The following is a 21,455-nucleotide window of genomic DNA, read 5'->3' on the forward strand; positions in this document are numbered from 1 at the left end:
AAAGACAAAAAAAAAAAAAAAAAAAAAGAGGAAATGGGAGCTCTCTGTACTATCTTTGCAACTTTTCGGTAAATCTAAAATTATTCCAAAATAAAAATATTATTAATAAAAAAAGAAGAACAAGGGGAAAAGGTTGATCCAGCATCTAATTTAACTTGACCCTTTCACCAGCACTCTCTTTTATACTTCTTAGCCAAGGGTTTTTAGCCTTCACCCGCAAAATCAGGACGGTAGGCTGCATCCAGTATGCTGTAGAGGCCAGGGTCTTCTTTGCTGCCACTGCCCTCTGTCTGGAGACAGTCTGGGATCCAAGGCCAGGTCTTCCAGGAAGACTGGATCATGTGGTTGTGCTACCTCCTAGCTGTGCTCTCTGGGGCTAGTTCCCCCACTAGGCTTCATTTTCTTCACCTGTCAGAAAGAACAAAGCTGCCTGGAGGGGAAAGGGACGGATAAATGAGTATGTACAGAACCTGGCCCAAACTGGATGTGGTATGCTTGGTAAGCAGTGGTTTTCCTTCTCCTGTCTCCATTTTCTTGTGAAAGGGTTGAGTGCTCTTTCCTTGAAGACTTGGGATCAGTGGTTCAGTGGTAGCTTTGAAGGCAAGAAGCTGCCCATGGGGAGCTAGCAGCAACACTGTGCCTTTCCTCCCCCACACACCCCACTTCCTGAGGTCCAGGAAATGTGACTCGTGGGAAATCTTTTTACTAGATAGTCTCTAAGGCCTCTTAGAGTTTTAACATTTGGATTCTTAAGGAAATTATCCCGTGGCTGCTCCTTCACTCTACAGGAGGGCCAGACCAAGTTTGGGGGCTTCCTTCTGGAATGGGATCCCCTTGTGGCTTCTAGACACGGAGCTCTCTCAGCTCAGAAACACAGAAATCCAAAAGGCTCCAATGGCGTTGAATCTGGTGAGCACAGCTTGTGATGACTGTTTACCTGTAGGTGGCAGTGGTGACACGGGAATGCTGAAGGAGTGGTCTGAGAGGGGAGGGTGCTGGCAGAGCCCCTATCAGATGAGGTGTAATGATAGTGGAAGTGATAGCAATGGCCACTGCAGCCTGTGGAGGAGAGGTACTGTGTATTAGAAGCTCTGTCAGGTATTTCCTTTGTGTTATTTAGTTTGCTCTCATGGCAACCATGTGAGAGACTGCTATTATTGCTTCATTTTACAGATGTCCGAAAGGCTTGTAGAGGTCAGGTGACTGCCCTGGGGTTGCACAGTAACTGACAGAACTAGGACACAACAAAGCCTGAGTTCACACCCCCACTCATAGCCTCCACTATGATACTCATTTCTCCTGCTTCTAAGTCCAAGGGAAGAATGCAGGAATGGCCGAGAGCCCAGCTATAATCTTATGAAACTGTCCTGTGCCTGTCACCCAGGGGCCTCGGGGTCACCCAGGGGCCTCCGAAGGGTTTACAGTAACCATCTTATTTCTGAAAGGTCCTCATCAGCTGATGTCAGATCCTCTTGAGGACATGAAGATGCCCTGCCTCCGAGCAGCTTCAAGTTTAGTTGGGGGCCAAGAATGTACTCATGAGTGGACTATACCATGAGGTGCTAGAACCTGTCAGAGGACATCTCTTGGGGGTGGTAGCAAAGGAGGCCCTGGAGAGGACATTGGACGGTATTTAAACACAGACAGGTAGGCCAGAGTGAAGCCTTTCCAGACCAGAGAAGTCTGAGGTGACTTCCACCAGGCTTGCAAAGTCCTCTGGACCTTATGTGGTTCCTGCTTTCACCCTCCAACAGATATCCTACTTTTCTGGAATGAGGACTCAAATGCATCTTCTCCATCTTTGTTTGCTCTCCCAGTGTATGATCAGGTTTTATAAAAGTATATGTAGGCCCTTGGATGTCTGCTTCTACCACTTCTCTTCAACATAGTATTGGAAATTCTAGCCAGAGCAATTAGGGAAGAAAAAAGAAATAAAAGGCATCCAAACGAGAAAGGAAGAAGTAAAATTATCTCTGTTTGCAGATGACATGACTTTATATGTAGAAAACCCTAAAAATATCACAAAAAAAACTGTTAGAGCTAATGAATGAATTTAACAAAGTTGCAGGATACAAAATCAATACTCAGTTATGATTCTGTACACTAACAATGAACAATCCAAAAAGGAAATTAAGAAAACAATTCCATTTACAGTAGCATCAAAAAGAATAAAATACTTAGGAATTAACCAAGGTGGCAAAAAACTTGCTCACTGAAAACTATAAAACATTGCTGGAAGAAATTAAGACATAAATAAATGGAAAGGCATCTTGTATACATGGGTGGGAAGACAATATTGTTAAGATGGCAATACTATGCAAAGTGGTGTATAGATGCAATACAATCCCAATCAAAACCCTAATGGCATTTTTTGCAGAATAGAAAAATCCATCCTAAAATTCACATGAAATTTCAAGGTACCCTAAATAGCCAAAACAACTTTGAAAAAGAATAAAGTTGGAGGACCCACACTTTCTGATTTTAAAACTTACCACAAAACTACAATAATCAAAACAGTGTGGTAGTGACATAAAAACAGACATGTATTCTATACTTGATCTTAGCCAAAAGGCCGAGAAGCGATAGAACAGACATGTATTCTAATGGAATAAAATAGCCCAGAAATAAACCCTCCCATATATCGTCAGTTGATTTTCAGCAGTGCCATGATCATTTAGAGGGGAAAGGATAGTTTTTTGATAAATGGTGCTTGGAAAAATGGATATCCACATGCAAAATAATGAAGTTGGACCCTTATCTTAAATATATACAGAAATTAACTCCATATGGACCAAAGACGTAAATATAAGAGCAAAAACTAAAAGTCTTAGAAGAAAACAGGGGAAAATCTTCATGACACTGGATTCAGCAATGATTTCTTGGATGTAACACTAAAAACACAGGCAAAAAGAAAAAATAGATAAATAAGACTTAATCAAAATTAAGAACTTTTGTGTTTCAAGGGACACTATCAGAGAGTGAAAAGACAACCCACAGAATAAGGGAAAATATTTGCAAAGCATATATCTGATAAGGGATTAATATCCAGAATATATAAAAAGCTCCTACAACTTAACAAGAAAGAAACTACCCAATTAAAAAATGAGCAAAGGACTTCAATAGACATTTCTTCAAAGAAGATATACAGATGTCCAATAAGCATGTGAAAAGATGCTCAACCTCACTAGTCATTAGGGAAATGCAAATTGAACCTACAATGAAATAAAAACATCATGCCAGGATCCTGTAGTTGAATTGATGATACCAATATTTGATCTCAGGTCTGTCTGACTCTCTAAAGCCTGATCATTTGCATGCTATTGCCCCACCTGCTAGCAAAGCCTCAGTTTAGAGCTGAAGTTGACATCTTAGATGAATTTGGAAACTGCCCCATCCTAACTCTGAATTCATGAGAGGGATGCGATCACCACCATTTTAACAAAAGCTAAGTACAACCCACACTTCCACTGATACTCAATGAAATAGATGACCTCTGTAGAAACTGGAAGTGTCCTTGTTTTACCAGATGCAGCTATGGAGAAGTGACACTTGCTTTTTACATAATGTGCTAGAACTCACACATCCAAACAAAAGCTGTACTTAAAAGCAGTGACAACACACTCCAAAAATATAGCTACTGCTCAAAATGTTTGTGCGACAGCCATCAGTCTGCATAAAAAAGCCTAATTGTTTTAATTATCGCTCATTTTTTACCAGAAAGAATATATCCTAACTTTTTTACCCTCTTTATTCGTCACACGTGGCACTCAAACACCTTCGAAAAGGCAACCCCCGCCACACACACACAACTTGTGAGAATCTGCCTTCAGATGAATGTGATGCAGAGGAGTGGGCAGAGTTGGGAAAATCTTAATCAAAATCCTTAAATGGCACCAGTCTGGCAGGTACAGAGGCAGTACTTGACTGTGGCCTACAAGATGAGGCAAGTGCATGTGGAGAGGGAGAGGAAGGGTGAGAAAGTCCATCAGCTAGGGTTAAGAGCCAGATAGGCCCCAGAGAGGCCCACCCCCTCCCCGCCCATTCATGAATATGGAAAAAAGCTTCCAAGTCACAAAGCAGCACTCCTGGGACTATAAGGGAAATCAGAGCAACCCAGGAGAAGGCAAGCCAGGGTGGTGAGTGGCAAGGCTGAGAAGGGCAGGCACAATGTAGCCACTGGGACAGCAGTGTACTCCAGACAGCTTCACCCTGAGGCAGGAAAAGCCCCATCTGTGCTGGAGGCCGCAGCAATGAAATGATCTGCACCTCCTGTCCCTGTTCTTCCTGCCACGCTCTGAATACCCCCCTCCTCTTTTCTCCCCTTTGAGGTGTCCACGCCCAGGGGAGGTGACTCATTACCGGAGTCACAGAAGGGGCATGTCCGTGGCGAAAAATCCAGCAGCTTCCCCAGGAGGAGGCTTATCCTGAAGGAAGCAGCTCTGCCTGCAGGCCTGGGCTTGTGACCCTTCTGAGCCAGCAAGGGGAGAGGCCAGCTGGTCAGGGGGCCATCGAGCACTAGTCATTGGTCTTCTTCACAACTCAGGCTGTGGAACAGACACTCAGGGGGAAGAAAGTACCAAGGTTGCACCTTGGTAGGGCCACAAGGGACACAGACTTGGGAGGCTTAATAGAGGAAATATTAAATCAATGAAACCTCACTTCCAAGTTCGGCTTAGAAGCAGAATCCATTAACCTTATATTCACCCTCTCCCTTCCTCTAATAATACCAGGAAGGGGTTCAAAGGCATGATAACTTATCCATGGGGTCAGCGCCTTCTATTCAGTAACTAGGATTCTGAGTTTTCAAGCTAAAAGGTATGTATTAATTTTGGTTATAAAGAACCAACCCAAAAGAATGCTTCTTTCTTTTCACTTTGCTGGAAATGCTATACAAACACAACTGTGGGTATTTGGCTCTGCTGAAACAGATGAGAGGTGTAAGGCTGGCAAAGGAGCTCAAATCAGTTCTTATTTTTAGCTTCATTAAAGAATTCCCAGCAAATGGGAACAAAGTTGTATCTGATTGCCTCTGGAACTTAGGCCATTCAATGTGGGCTCCCTAACTTGGTCCTGTCCCCAGGCCAGAGGAAAGGAAAGTCCACTCTCATTTCTTTTGTCACGTAAATCATCAAAACCTAAATTAAAGGGCCGGCCCGTGGCTCACTGGGGAGAGTGTGGTGCTGATGGCACCAAGGCCATGGGTTTGGATCCCTATATAGGGATGGCCAGTTAGCTCACTTGGGAGAGCGTGGTGCTGACAACACTAAGTCAAGGGTTAAGATCCCCTTACCGGTCATCATTTAAAAAGCAAAAACAAACAAAAAAAAACCCCTAAATTAAAACCTGGTGCAATAGCAGAATGCTCTGGGGAGCAATGGGACAAGTCATTCCCATCAGCCAGCCCTCAGGGGTAAAGATCAAGACACCAGTGACTCTGGTTGCAAACTGCTGACCTCTCTGGTGATATGACCAGGGGCTGGGGCAGTGCTGGAACAATCAGATATAGCTCCCACTAAACCTTCAATACAAGAGGAGCATACCATCCTGATGCTGTTGCCATGGCATAATATCCATTCAGAAAGGCCACCTTCCGCTTGGTGTAGGACCAGGGCCAGGATGCCCTAAAGCCTTGACCCTGACAGCAATGATGAACATGGTATTTCTGCCTACCCTTCCTCCCATGCAGTCTGAAAACTAAGACAGTCCTGCTGGGAGGAACCTCACAATCCACAATCCAGTGGCTTGGTTTCTTGGCTGCTGCTTTCTATACTTTGATGTTAAATATAGTGACTTCAGAGGCAGCCAGCACCAGAAGGCAATAGAGGGCTGGTTTTATCATTTTGCATTCAGCAACATCCTTTTGGTAAGAATGAAGAAGAAAACGGCCAAATTATCTCTTTCCCCCCAAATCAAGAGTGTGGGTAGGAGCCCAGAGGTGCCAGCACAAAGGCCTGGCATTTAGGGGTGCTCCATGCTGGGTGTGGGGAAAGAAGAAAAAGGGGTTTAGATGGTTAGGAAGCTCATCAGATAATATTCCTCAATAATATGAAATGAATCTTCTGGATGACTCTATGCTAGTGAGGCAGATTGGCATCTGCAAACCAGGTGGAAAGAAAAATCAATCCCAGCATTCTCCACAGAACCATTATTGCCTGTTGCTTCAGAATCCTAACATGCTTTGTGAATGTTAATTGTGGGTGCTCCCCCTTCTGCTGGAGAGACAAGAGAATGAATTCCAAGTACTCTTCCCCACTTTGTCAGATGTTCTTTTCTATGACAGCTGTCCCACTCTTTCCTCACCCCTCTTAAAAAGAAGATAACAGGGCCAGAAGGAAACAAAGTACATCAGGCAGGCTGCAGACTACTCTGAAGCAGCTCTTTCTGTAACTTTAAGGTGAAGTAAAGCCACATAGTCCCAATGTCATTTACTCAAGATGGACAAGAGCCTCAGATGTGCCATGCACCATCCTTGGAGCTGAGGAGAGGGAGATGGTTAGGGCCCTGTCTTCAGAGGTCATTATCATGAGGGAGGTAGATAGGCAGACATTCATGATACAGTCCAGCCTGAGCTGTAACAGAAGACAACCACAGCACTCTTGGTGCTATAATATCTGTACCCTGGTGCCAAGGACCTGCAGAGAGAATTAATGGCACCCCACTGCACTGTAACAGACGTGATGCCTGTTTAAGCAGAGCAGGCAGGATGATAAGATAAGCCGGAGAGAACCAGCCAGAGACTGTGAACTCCCAGAGAAAACTACCAAGTCTCTGTCTCTCACTCGCCAGCTAGAGAGAGCACGATGTAGAACAGTGGTTACCAACCTTGACTGCATATTAGATCCCAGGAAGCTTCTGAAAATTATTTTATTTATTTATTTATTTTTCCTTGCAACGGATCGCAACCCTCAGTGTCGCGCCCGTACCGGACCGGGACCGGCAACGGGATCGCAACCCTCGGTGCTGCGCCCGCACCTCGCTCAGCCAGTGAGCGGGAACCGGTCTGTATGTGGGATCCGAACCCTCGGCGGGAGCGCCGCTGCACTCCCAAGCGGCGCACTGTAGCAGTGCGCCACCGGGCCGGCCCCTTCTGAAAATTATTAATGCCTGGGTCCCACCCCATACCACTCAAATCAGAACTTCTGGGGCATGAGGCTCAAGTATTGGTATGCTCCAGAAGCTCCTCAGGTGGTTCTCATGTGCAGCCAGGGCTGAGAACCACTAACTTAGAGATCATTCATCGGACATAAATGTATTGCACAGCTACCAAGTGCTGGACACTGGGATCACAGTGGAAGGCAAGACACACCTAGTCCCTGTCCTCAGGGAGCTCACAGCACAGAGGGGGCAGGGAGTCAAGAGACCCTAGTTCTAGTCCTGGCTCTGCCACTGATGATCCTGAGCTCTTGGACTATTCCCTTTTCTTCTTGGGGCCTTAGGTTTCTTGTCAAATGAGGCAACAGGCCTGAATGATCTCTGATCCTCACTTCCTTATTCCTACCAACCCCACAGTCTGTTGGCTTATATACCTGTATACTTTTTCTTTCTTTTAGGGTGACTTTTTTTTTTTTTTTTTAAAGATGACCGGTAAGGGGATCTCAACCCTTGGCTTGGTGTTGTCAGCACCACGCTCAGCCAGTGAGCACACCGACCATCCCTATATAGGATCCGAACCTGTGGCCTTGGTGTTATCAGCACCGCACTCTACCGAGTGAGCCACGGGCCGGCCTTAGGGTGACTTTTTTATTGTGCTAAAATGTACATAACATAAAATTTACCATTTTAACAATTTTTAAGTGTATAGTTCAGTGACATTAAGTACGTTTACATTGTTGTACAACCATTACCGCTATTCATCTCCAGAACCTTCTCATCTTCCTAAACTGAAACTCTGTACACTATTAGACACTAACTTTCCATTCTTTCTTCCCCCAGCCCCTGGCAACCACCACTCAGATTTCTGTCTCTATGAATTTGGCTAGGTACCTCATATAAGTGGAATCACACTGTATCTGTCCTTTTGTGTCTGGCTTGTTTCACTTAGCATACTGTCCTCGAGGTTCATCCGTGATGTAGCATGTGTCAGAATTGTCTTCCTTTTTTTTTTCTTTTGGAGGCTGGCCAGAATTGCCTTCATTTTTAAGGCTGAATGATATTCCGTAGTATGTATATAACAATTATATGTGTGTGTATATACTACATTTTGTTTATCCCTTCATCTGTCAATGGATACTTGGGTTGTTTTTACCTTTTGGCTATTGTGAACAATGCTGCTATGAACATGGATGTACAGATAGCTCTTTGATACCCTACTTTCAGTTCTTCTGGGTATATTCTCAGATCTAGATCATATGGTAATTTTATTTTATTATTATTATTTTTTTTCCTTTTTGTCTTTTTTTACTGACCGGTAACGGGATCGCAACCCTTGGTGTCCCGCCCGTACCAGGGACCGGCAACGGGATCGCAACCCTCAGTGTTGCGCCCGCACCGCGCTCAGCCAGTGAGCGGGAACCGGTCTCCACATGGGATCCGAACCCTCGGTGGGAGCGCCACCGCACTCCCAAGCGGTGCACTCTCTAGTGCGCCACCGGGCCGGCCCCATATGGTAATTTTATATTTAATTTTTTGAGGACCCACCATACTGTTTTCCACAGCGGCTGCACCGTTTACATTCCCACCAACAGTGCACAGGAGTTCCAATTTCTACACATCCTCACCAACACTTGTTATTTTCTGTATTTTCTATAACAGCCATCCTAATGGGTATGAGATAATATCTCATTGTAATTTTGATTTACATTTCCCTAATTCTTAGTGATGTCCAACATCTTTTTATATATTTGTTGACCACTTGTATATCTTCTTTGGAGAAATGTCTGGTCAAGTCCTTTCCCCATTTTTTAATTGGATAGTTTTTGTTGTTGTTGAGTTGTAGGAGTTCTTTCTATATTCTGGATATTTACACTTTATTATATATATGATTTGCAGATATTTTCTCCAATTCCATAGGTCTCCTTTTCACTTTGTTGTGTCCTTTCAGGCACAGAAGTTTTTAATTTTTATGTACAGTTGATCCTCCATATCTGTGGGTTCTGTATCCATGGATTCAACAAACCATGGGGGGAAAACTAACACTACAACAATAAAAAATAATACAAATAAAAAACAATATAGTATTATACCTATTTACATAGCATTTACATTGTGTTAGGTATTATGAGAAATCTAGAGATTATTTAAAGCATTCAGGAGGATGCGTGTAGGTTATATACAAATACTATGCCATTTTATATGAGAGACTTAGGCATCCACAGGTTTTGGTATCCAAGGGGAGTTCTGGAACCAATCCTCCTCAGACATCAAGGGATGAATGTAGTTCAATTGGTCTGTTTTTTCTTTTGTTATCTGTGTCTTTGGTGTCATATCTATGGAATCATTGCCAAATCCAATGTCATGAAGACTTTATGTTTTCTTCTAAGAGTTTTATAGTTTTCACTCTTATGTTTATGTCTTTGATCCATTTGGAGTTAATTTTTGTATATGGTATAAGACAAGGGTCCAACCTCATTCTTTTGCATGTGGAGATCCAGTTTTTCCAGCACCATTTATTGAAAAGATTTTCCTTTCCCCCACTGAATGGTCAGAAGGTTGCTTTGTAGATGAAATAGAATAATGTATGTGAAGCACCCAATGCTATGCCTACAGTGGTTTACTAAACGATGGTTCCTTCTTCCTCCCCCTTTTCTGAGATGTAGTTTCTAACAACTGCAGTTGATTTTTAACAGTTAGAATAGCAAATTCTTACACAGGACTTATTGTGTGCCAGGCTGCATTCTAAGTGTTTTTTATATATTAACCCATTTAATTTTCATAACAGCTCTATGGGATAGATACTGTTGTTTGGCACCTAGAGGTTAAGTAATTTGTACAAGATCACACTATTGGTAAGTGGTAGAGCCTGTATTTGAACCCAGGTAGTTTGACTCCAGAATCCGTCGGCTCATCAACTTAGCATCCTCATGTTTTTTATTTTTATTTTTTTTAAACAATGACCGGTAAGGGGATCTTAACCCTTGACTTGGTGTTGTCAGCACTACGCTCTCCCAAGTGAGCTAACTGGCCATCCCTATATAGGGATCCGAACCCATGGCCTTGGTGTTATCAGCACCACACTCTCCCAACTGAGCCATGGGCCGGCCCAGCATCCTCGTGTTTTAGGTGTCATAAGCTTTTCAATCTGGAGTTTGTGGAGAGTGGAGGACCATGTTATGACACCAGCCCTCAGGCTCAGCTCTGTCCCCAGTTGTTCTGTTGTGAAGGCAGTACCCTCAGAAGGCTCTGTGGGCTCAGTCCATCTGCTTGGAAAGAAAATGTGGTGGTCTGTCTCTTCCCATATTCTGCCAGGTCCTCCTTATTCCAGGAGAAATGTAAATCGGTTTTCTCTCTGATTTCACAGAAAAGGCAACAGATGGCTCCCTGCAAAGTGAGGACTGGACATTGAACATGGAGATCTGCGACATCATCAATGAAACAGAGGAAGGGTACGTGTGCCCCCATCACCCATCATCCTGGGAAGCCTCTCTCAGTTCTTGGGGTTCACCCTTAAGCCACCTATCACCCTTAAGCCTGTCAGGGCTTAAGGGTGGTAGGTTTTACTTTTTATTTTGTTTTTAGTCTGTTTACTTTAATAAGCCGACACTCTTAATTATCTGTCCTTTTCCCATCCATCCCTCCCCCCCTTCCCCAATGGCAGTGCTCGAGTTAGAGCAGTGACAACCTCTTTTAATCACTTGCTTTTAATCACAAGTGGAAATGAAGCCGCTTGGTCACTGGTCTCCAGTGGCCATTAGTCTCTGCAGCCAAATCATCTCCTCCTCCTTGGCCCCTTCCTCTCCTTTGCAGACCTGGGGCTGCCTCTGTCCTGGTTTGCTGGACGAGGGCCCCAGGAGTCAAAGAACACCATAGTGTCCATGGAGGAAGGTGGGTCAGACAGGGCAGGGAGTGAGAAAGTGATGCACGTGGCATAGAGCAGTGCGTGTTTCTGGTGTGGATGGACTTAACCTGTGGGTAGCCTCGCTTGCATTCCTGCACTGCTGGATCTGTTGTTGTTGCTGTTATTTACTACATCCTCTCCTTCCACTTTATAGCTACATTCTATTTGTACATCTTACAGATTGGTCTGTATTTAGCCCTCTGTCCACACCATAAACACTTTATTTCCTGTAGCCATGTCCTCTTAAACCATCTCCAAAGTGATAAGGAGAACAGCTGGGACTCAGGCAGCCCTGGGCTTGCATCTTGACACTGTCACTCAGTAGCCTTGCCACGTATAAACTGGGTGCCAGCCTCTTAAGGTTGGTCCTGCTTATTCAACAACCATTGATTGAGTGACTATCCTGTGCCGCGCCCTATTGTAAGTACTGAGGACACAGCAGTGAACAAGACAGTCTCCCTCCCCTTGGGGAGCTGCAGTCTGGAGTGGGAAGGATAATTAAAACATGTAACCTTGGGCCGGCCCGGTGGCGCGCTCGGTGGAGTGTGGCGCTTGGGAGCGTGGCAGTGCTCCCGCCGAGGGTTCGGATCCCATATAGAGACCGGTCCGCTCGCTGGTTGAGCGCGGTGCGGGTGCGACACCGAGGGTTGCGATCCCGTTGCCGGTCACGAAAAAAGACAAAAAGGAAAAAAAAAATGTAACCTGTTCAGATGGGACAAGACTATGGAAGGAAGATGGGGAGAGAGAAGACTGGGACTTAGCAATTTTAAATAGAGCGATCAAAGAAAGTCTCACTGAGAAGGTGACATTAAACAAAAACTTAAAGGAGACGAAGGAGTGAGGGGTGAGGATTATACAAGGGAAGAACTGTCCACGTAGAGGGAACAGCAGGCACAGAAGAGCTGGGACAGAGAGTGTCTGGTGTGTTTGAGGAATAGCAAGATGGCTAGTGAGGCTGGAGCAGAATGATCGAGGAAGAGGGTGCCCAGAGATGAGGGCATTGATGTTGTGGGGATCCAGAAATGCAGGGCCGGTACGTAGGCATCAAAGCAACTCTGGCTTTGACTCAGGTGAGAGGGGAATCCATCGGAGGATTTGAGCAGAGGAGTGGCCTGGTCTAACTATCATTGTAAAGAGATCACTGTCTACTGTCTTCAGAATGTCTTGGCTGGGGCAGGCCAAGGCAGAGCAAAAACCCAGTTAGGAGGCTCTCACAGTAATCCTGGTGTGAGGTGATGGCTGGCTGGACAGGGTGATGGCAGAGAAGGAAATGAGAAATGATTCCATTCTGAATATATTTAGAAGGTAGAGCCAGTGGAATTTGCTGAGGTGGGATATGAGTGAAGAGTCAAGGATAACTGCAAGGTTTGGGGCCTGAACAGCCACAGGGTGTCACCGCTGTTTCCTGAGGTGGAGCAGGTTGGGGAGCAGAGATCAGGAGTAGATCCCAGCTGCTGGCCAAGCTCCTGGGGACTGCTGACAGGGTGACTGCACACGTGACTCTGGAGTTGGGGGCAGCGGGAGTGTTTGGTGAAAGGTAGCATATTTTCACCAGCTAAATGTAGGTGCCTGGCACACAGATGTGACACAAATAGTTGTTGAGGACCAGTGTCTTCCTTTAGATCCACTTGGGCTCCTTTCCTGCTCACATCCTTTGACACCACTCGTTCACTTGTTTATCCAGCCATCCAGCTGTGTTTATTGACCTCTACTGGTGGCGTTGTAATGACTCTGGGATGCCAAGGTGAACGTGCCAGCCTGCACTTGAGGGTCACCTGGGAAGACTTGCCAGGGCTGTGGCAGAGTACCATGGACTCAGGGGAGAGGCAGGTGCATATGCCTCCTGGATGAGCTGGCTTTGGTCTGGGGCTTCAAGGTGGCAGGTGGAGAAGTGTACCCTGTTGCTGAGTGTAGCATGAAAAGGGTCAGCGTGTTTAATAGCGAGACATGGGGTGGGGGTGGGTGGGGGGGGTGTTGTGTGGAATCAGGCTGGAAAGGTAGTGAAGGTCAGCTGCATCATTCTCTAAGGTCTGTGCTTTACTCTAGAGGTAGACATCTGCCTCGGCCCTTTCCCCCCATCCATTCCCCTCAGTAGAATTCATCAAGTAACTCCCTTGCTAATAAGCTTTCAAGGGCCTTCTCAGGCTCTTAGGGATAAAACCCTTAAGAACCCTGATGATGAGACGTGGGCCCCTCTGCAGCCCCACTTAGGGCCCTTCAGTCCCGCTGATCTTTCAGCTTCTTGAATTTTCCACATTCCTATACCCAGTTTGAAATTCTCCAAAAATTTGAGTTGTATACCAATATGTTTGCAACTTAGTTTCCAGTGAATTGCTCAAATCTTACATGGCTTCAGGGTAGGAGGCCCAGCAACCCAGGAGCTTTTTCATTCCAAAGGGGCTAAAGCCACCTTCCAAAGTCTGTGAGGGGGTTGGTCCTTTTTCAAATCCTCACCTCACAGAAGGCCTGGTCACACCTTCCTTCTAAAGTGGCCTAAACTCCTGTTCTGCATTTTTGAGTGAGAGCACCGCAGTGATTGCTGAGGATTTCCTGTCCTTGCCTCTGATGTGAGGTGACTGTCGAAATGTCTTCCTAAAAACCCCATAAATTGGCTGTTGGTAATGTGCCCCATCCGCCCCTTCACTCCTTTGTGCCTTTCACTGTAGGGCCTCTGTCTCACTGTTCCTTCTATTTCCCTCTCACTCTCTCTTTCTCTAAGTAGTTGACATCATTCACTGGAGCCTGGTTTGAATCTCATTTTCCTGACACCCTTCCCTCCCAGGTTGGACAGGTCTTCCATGATAGGATTTCATAGTGTTCTGTATTATACTTATGCTCCTCACATTTTAAACTTCTATATCTGTGTGGTGTTTGTTAGTGTCTGTCTTGCCCCACAACCCCCACTAGACTATGAGCCCCATGAGGGCAGAATTCCATCTGCTTTACTCACCGTTTTATCCCTAGCAGCTAGCACAGTACACACGTAAGTGGCTCTTGATAAATATTTGTTAAATAAGTGAATGAATGAATGAGGTCCCTAGGGCACTCAGTCTCATGAGGAACGCAGGCATGAAAACACAGTCATATCAGTGTGACAAGTGCTGAGAGAGAGAGAGAGAGAGAGAAGTTACATAGCTAGGTAGAGAGACCAGCACAGTGGCAGCCGGCCAGCCTTGGGGCTGTCGGCAGCAAAGGCTTCTTGGAGGAGGTGACACCTGAGTGGAGTCTTACAGATCCCAGGGCATCAGCCAGGTGAGACAGGTAAGATGACAGGGGAGGAAGGTGGACACCCCCAGGCTGGAGAGTGATGCTTGTGACATACACATGGGAAGCATACTGTAGTGGAATTAGGGGTGTGGAGCCTGGAGCCATTCCCCCAGATGGAATCCTAGGTCACCACTCACTTTCTGTGCAGCCCTGGCTGAGTTACTTCATTTCCCTGTGTCTCAGTTCACTCACTTATAAAAGTATCTATCTAGTAGTGTTGTTAAAAGGATTAAAGAATAAATATACAAGGGGTCTTCAAAAAATTCCTGAAAAAGTTCATTATCTTTTCATTTTATTTTTCCACGAACTTTTTGAAGCACTCTCGTATATAAAGTATCTGACTATGCAAATATATCCCCATATCTATGCTATATATATGGATTTGCTATTAATCCCTTAAAGATTTCCATTGCCTATGACTTTCTTCATCACTTTTATTTTTGTGGTGTTGGTTATCTGGCCAGTCCTTGGTAAAGATCTCTGTGGGTTCATTGCCCTTACCCTGTCTGCCGTTCTCTGAGCACTTGCCATGTGCCAGGCCTTGGGCCCAGCCCTGGATTGCATCATTCTCATGCAGCCCCCCAACAGCCCTACAAAGTAGGGACGGTATGTTTTAATGTTAAGAAAACTGAGACCCCAAGTGGTTTGGTCACTTGTTAAAGCCTCACAGCACAACTAGGATATAAGCCCAGGTTCACCTGGCTCCAGACACTCATGCTCTGCCTGCATTTCTTGTAGTTATGCAGAGCTTTCCCTCTAGCAGGCTGTGGTCCTGGTGGCTGCTGATTGGTGAACTGCCCCACAAGCCTCTCCCTGGGCTTTCCCTAATGTCCAGGGCTGAGGTCACCCCCAGCCCGAGGAGTGCTGATGCTTGAGGCCTTCCATGGCAGTCCCTCAGTCATTAACCAGGACTGCCTGGCTGAATAACCCACCTGGGAATGTTTTAGACCCTGTCAGGCATTACCCCAGACCTACCTAATTAGGGCATAAGCATGTGGATTTGGGAATTGCTCCCCAGACCATTCTGATATGTGGCTCTTATGAGAATCCACTGACCTGGGTCATTTTCAGGACCATCTCTGGACCTTCCCCATCTCACTGAATCTTTGTCTGTGCTCCAGCCTCTAAGCTGGAGAGAGCACGCAGGAGGAACTGATAAATGCGGTAGAGCAAGATAATAGCCAGGGCTTGGGGGGAAGTATGCAGGGTGATGGCGGAGGGGCAGCCATGTCCTCTTGGAGGTTAAAGAGGAGAAACCTTCTCAGAAGTGCGGTTCTGGAACTGAAGGACAAAGAGGTGTAAAGGCTGTGGCTGGAGGACGTGGCTTGTTTGGGGAACAGTGAAGAGTTCACATGACTGGAAAGAAGGGCTCTGAAGAGTCTCGGGTTGGAGGAGACTTTGGGGAGAGTGAATATGGGCCAGAGGCCAGGTCATGAGGTCCTGGGGACTGCCGAACAGTTCCACCTTTCTGCTGAAAGCTGCCAGGGTTTGGTGCCATCCCACACTGTTTCTTCCTAATCTTTTTCTCCTGCTCCATCTTGGCTCTTGACTCGAGCTTCTCTCCCTTCTCCTGGTTTCCAGCTCCACACTGTCTAAGCTGCTGCAGCTCCTCTGACAAGACTTTGATCTTCCTCTCTGAAGCTTCTCCCCTGGGGAGAGAGATAAATACTTGCTTTTGTGCTCACCCAGTCACTCTTAGGCAGCACTTTCCACAGCCTGTGGATGAGTTTTCATTTTAAGTCTAACCCAGGAGCCTTCTGACTGTCTGATTTCCCACTACCGAGGCCCCCAAACCAGAAGAGCTCTGAGTGTGCTGGTGCTCTGCCAGCCAGAGTGATCACAGCCCTCAGAAGCTGTTCCCATTTTTCTGCTCCATGGAGGTTCAAGAGGAGAGGAAAGAGACTGGACTGAGAGGGATGGCAGATGCAGGTCAGGAATAACCGTGGTTTGGCAGAGCCTTTGAGCGAGGAAATCAGTCCATGCTCCTGGCCAGTAGAGGCTGACTTTCACCAGCTCAGGCCACAAACAGTCCTCAAAGCAGAGAGTTGGTCAAGTCATATTTTCAGAAATCAGAATCCCTGTTTGGAAACAGCAGCCATGCTTCAAACACACTTGACTAGGGCCCATTCCTCTTCCCATCAGCCCTTTCACTCAGGACCCAAAATTTTCTGCATGGCAGCCATGTTTCACATTGGGAATGGGAAATAGGTGATTCAGGATGTTTTTAAAATTTCTTCCAGAAGACTTGCTTGCCTTGCTACTGTGTCTTTCTCTCTAAGCTAGGCCGATTAGCAGAGCTTTTACCCTCCCCTCCCCTGACTTCCTCACACACTTTTGAAAGGACTTTTCATTTGGTAAATAGAATATAAATATTTTAGAACTGTGGGAATAAGAGGTCCCTAGCATACAATCTAGGAATGACTGATGTATATTGACACATTAGTTAGTGGAAGGGGAGAGCCCACTCGTGATAGCAAAGGGCAGCAGCTCCCCAGAGCACAGGGTGATGGGGCATCAGGGGGCAGGGACTTCATGCCAGGGGCAGCCTCTTAGTCCCACAACTCTGTTGAATCCTGGGATAGAATAAATTAAATAACATGTTAGACACAAGACCTGCATGTAATAGGTGTGCTTAGAGGGTGGATGGGGATCTTAACTCTCAGGTTTAACAGTAATTTAAGGAAGAACTCATTCCATGTTCCTAACAATTTATGAACAAGCTTTTGAACATGGCCCATTTGTAAACTGGGATTTGCCTATGATTCTATAATATTCCCTCTGGGAATCCTCATGAGATCTATTACCTAAAAGTACATGATTCCTTGGGTTTTGAGGAAACTCACTTAAGTTTTCTCTGGGAAAAGGAGTTCCATGAAATCTAGGAGGAACCAAACATGCAGACCTAAGACAGGACCTGGCCACTCTCTCTTCTATGTCTGCCTTGTGGTTTCTCTGGAAAAACTCTCTTCAGTATATCCATACAACAAAGGGTTAGTTACTGTTTTGAATACATGTGATACAAAATTTAAAAGGCCTTGCATGTGATACAAAATTTAAAAGGCCTGCAGAAAGGCAATCCAGTGAGAAACCTCTCTCCACCTCTGCCACAGGTTTCCCTTCACAGGGGCAGCCACGGTAACCAGGTTCTTATGGCTTTTTCCAAATATTCTCTTCTTTACACTGGCATGTGTGTTATGTATGTGTTTGCTGTTTTTTTATAACTCAAATAGTAGCATGCCGCATGCACTGTTCTGTGAATGACTTTATGTGCATCTTTTGAGTTTGGTCCTTATTGGTGTATAAAGTGTTTACTCTTTTTTGCAGCTGCATAGTATTCCATTGTGCAGCTGAGCCATGATTTAATTTAACCTGTTTCTTATTGATGGACATTCAATTTGTTTCTATTCATTTATGTTTATAAATGTAAAAGGTTGCTGCAGCATACAACCTTGTATACATGCTACTTCATGCAAATGGGAGTGAATCTGTAGGACAGTGCCTCAAAATGGGATTTACGAAGATCTTAATATATCTGTCCTTTTCTCTAGGCCAAAGGATGCCATTCGAGCTCTGAAGAAGCGGCTCAATGGAAACAGGAACTACAGAGAAGTGATGCTGGCATTAACAGTGAGTGCTGTGCTCCTGGGGGAGGGAAAGCATCTGGGAAACTCTGTGCTCCCAGCCTTGTCCCACTCACAGGCCTTCCCTCTGCCCACTCAGCACAGCCTCCAAGTGGCTTGGTGCCTGTGCTGCTGGATTTCAGCAGAGCCTTCTGGTAGTGCCCTTGGGTTTTCCTGCCCTCTTCTGAAACAGGTGGTGAGCTTCAATTTGGTAAATGTAGAGCAGCAGAAGATAAGGTATGGGCAACACCTTATCTTCTATGTCAGGTAGAGAAGCCCAGAGTGGAGAGACTGAAAACCTGGGTCCCTTTCTGCCACCAGCCTGCTCTGAGACTGGGGGCCTGCTGCTTCTCTAGGTGTCAGTTTCTTCTTTGTAAAAATGTTAACTTCCATCTAACGAGTACCTGCCTGAGACTGCAAAGTTTTCAGATATTATTTCAGATGTTTACAATCACCTTCCAAAATAGATTTTATTATCCCCCAGCCCCTCATAAAGGTGAGAAAACTCAGGCTCCGAGAGGTAACCTTCACAGCTAGTGAGGTACTGAGCTGTGGATAGCCATTGTAACATGGTCTTTTGTATGGGGTAAAAACTGAAAATAGTTGCGAAGGTTGTTGAAAAAGTCAACCAAGCAACTCATTTCAGAAAGAAACAGACCAGATTTTTGCCCTTCCTTAAGATGTCAGAGAATTAAAAAGGATGACTTCAGGTGTTATTTCTGGCTTGAAAGCTAACAGTTTTTCAGATGTGGCAAAATCTGGGCCACAGGGAGTTCTTAAAATAGAAACTATAACAGGTCAGCATGTCGCCTTCTCTGTAGGTTTGAAATAGTGGGTTATTTATCCAAACAGAACATGTTTCCTTTTAAAACAGGGAAACTGTTGGATTTTTTGTCCAGGTAAAAACCTAAGACTTATTAGGAGAGTTTTCTCTGCTAGGGAATTGAGATTTGGATAATAAAGGAGAAAAGACCAGTTGGGAAATAGGGAGTTGAAAGCTTTTATTTTTTTTCTCAGAATTTGAGCCATAGCATTCACTAAACCCAGAATGATGCCCAAAATGAATTTGAGTTTTCACCAGGGAATGAGCCCTAAGCCATCAGTGCATTTTCCTGTTATATAAAACTTCTCCCTTCACACACCCAACGTCATGGTAACCATACTGGATGGAAATCTTTCTAAAGTAGACCACCTTTACTTGCTTTCCTACAGCAGGGTATGTTATACATTGTTTGACTTTTCCTGATGGTCAGGTCTTCACTGCAAATCCAGCGATGCCTTTGAGAGACTTGTGCACCGTGCAGGGCTGTTGTACCTGCACTGAAGGCCCAGCCTGGCCACTTTGCAAGGTCTCCTGTCTGCCTTTATAGCTTTACTTACCCTGTTAGTGGCTCTTAGTCCCCCTGCTTCTTGTGGCCCTTTTCTAACTTCATATCTGTACCCTCCAAGATTGTTAATATTTACCCAAAATAGAAGTTATTAAGAGGTCCTGAGGGACTTTCTGCTTGGGCTTTTGTGTATGGACTCAAAACATCTATTTCTGATTGCTCAGAGGCCCCTTTTGCTTACTCCATGGGTTTTGGTTACGTTCTGGGAAATTGCCACTGTGTTTTTCATGCCCTACAACCCCCAGGGACAGATCTATCAGAGGTCCTTTTGGCAGGGTGGCCTGAAATGGCCTTGCCAGCTTAAGGAGGAAGGACGTCCAGCTCAGACAGGCTTTGGGGCTGCTCTGTAGCACATGCTTCTCTGTCCAGGGCACTTGCAAGGCCAGGCCAAACTCACTGACCTTGAGGTCTGCTGTCCAGGAAAATGGAGGATGTGCTCCCTAAAGGTGAGAAGTGTGTCCTGTCCACTGCTGTCCTGAGAGTGGAGGCAGAGCCATGGTCTGCTCTGCCACATCAGCTCTGCTCCTCTCCTTCCAGTTCTCTTTCCCACCCATACCTGCTGCCCCCGACTTCCACCCCCACTCCTTCCCTGCCTCGATCAAGTTACATGGCATCTCTGAGCCTCAGCTTCCTCATCTCTAAAATAGGATAATACCCACCTTACAGGGTTATTTCAAGGACCAAATGAGGGAACAAGAAGTCTAGCACATGTTGCCTGTGTTCTGAGGGACTCTCAGCTAATGTGGCTCTGGGGGGGTAAAGCTGTGAGGAAGGAGTGGCCTCATGGCCTTGAAGTGGGTGAGGAGAGCAGATCTCCAGAGAAGGCTGATCAGAATTCCCTTCCTGCTTCTGGCACTGACCAACAATTTGTACCTAGACTAGTTCTTCATCTCCCTAAGCCTCTTAACTCTAAAAAATGGGATAATAAGGTCCACTTAAGGAGAATTAATTAGTTGTGAGAATTGAGTGAGATTACATATTATGTGGAGAGATCTCTCATAGTGCTGGCATGTAGTCAGCATTAGTCAATGTTATGGTTATGCCTTTACAGCAGTGCTTTGTCAAGGTGAAGCCCAATTGTGTGAACTCAACCCTGTGGAATGGCAGCATAATTTAGCCTGTGGTTAGCTTAGTTTGGGCAAATGAGAATAACCGAGGCAATCAGAAATGTTCGCTGTTGCTGACAACATTCCCCAGCCAGTCAATGGTGGCACAGCAAGGGGCGGGGGGCAGGGGAAGGGCCAGGTAATCCTGTGGATCAGTATACAGAGGACTGGGAGGTTCAGAGGGCTTTGTTCAAGATTGGAGAGGCCCTCCCGGTTGGTACCTCTGAATTCCAAGTTGCCTCTCACCTGTCCTGGGGGGGAATAAGAAGCTGTCCTTTACTTGCGTGTGTTCAGTGGCCTTCTGAATAGTAATCATATAATGACAGTCATCATTTATTGTTCCCTCCCCTATGCAGGGTACTTTGCTAGGTGCTTTAAACATATTCTCTCCAATTTTCCCAACTATCCTGCAAGGGAGGATTCATTGTCCCCACTTTACAGATGAGGAAACTGAGGCCCAGAGACTAGGCCTGGGCCATTCATGGAAAAAGTGGTAGAGCTAAGATTTAAGCCCACACTGGCCGTCTGGCCAGAACCCATGCATCTTGCTTTTCTGAGTGGCTAAGGCCCGTGTAACTCCTTTTCCAGGACAAGGGAGAAACAGGCAGGGTTTGAATTGAACATGGACCTTAAAGCCAACTGGCAGCTGAGGCCCACAAACTGTCAAGGGTGGAAAATCTTTTGTAATTGCCAATTTGAATGTGTAGAGCCATGTCAGAGCCATGTGCAGGGTTGGTGAGGTTGCAGAAGCAGGTTGTATATGTGAGGTGTGTGTGCATGTACATGCACTTCCTCACCTACAAGGCTCAGTCATTCACTAGGTGGTTTAAGCTGTCACAGCAGCCTCCTCTTGTGACAGAGACTGTGTCCCATTGGCTAATGCCTCACACCCAGAGGCCCAGAGAGAGGAGTTAAAATGCTAATTTTCAGAGACGGCTCAGTCATTTTGATCCCATTAAAACATCAGCATCCTTCTTGTGCAAGACTGGTGCCTCAATTACCAACTAATTGCCTGATTATTGTGCAGGGACAGGAGACTTCAGTCAGCAAGGGACTGCTGTCATCCCCAGAGGTACGACTG

The 21,455-nt window shown here is 45.6% G+C and overlaps 1 protein-coding gene across 5 annotated transcripts in view; it reads left to right on the forward strand.

Moving 5' to 3' along the window:
- The window catches only part of TOM1L2 (target of myb1-like 2 (chicken)), a 114,727-nt gene that overhangs the window by 48,988 nt on the left and 44,284 nt on the right, over positions 1–21,455 (forward strand). For all 5 annotated transcript variants that reach the window (XM_008566232.1, XM_008566233.1, XM_008566234.1 and 2 more), the window contains exons 2-3: positions 10,457–10,541; positions 17,809–17,887. In XM_008566232.1, the coding sequence (XP_008564454.1) occupies positions 10,457–10,541; positions 17,809–17,887 (164 nt within the window). The remainder of the gene's footprint in view (positions 1–10,456; positions 10,542–17,808; positions 17,888–21,455) is intronic.

This window comes from Galeopterus variegatus, unplaced genomic scaffold (assembly GCF_000696425.1).
Source record: "Galeopterus variegatus unplaced genomic scaffold, G_variegatus-3.0.2 Scaffold229, whole genome shotgun sequence".
Classification (NCBI taxonomy): domain Eukaryota; kingdom Metazoa; phylum Chordata; class Mammalia; order Dermoptera; family Cynocephalidae; genus Galeopterus; species Galeopterus variegatus.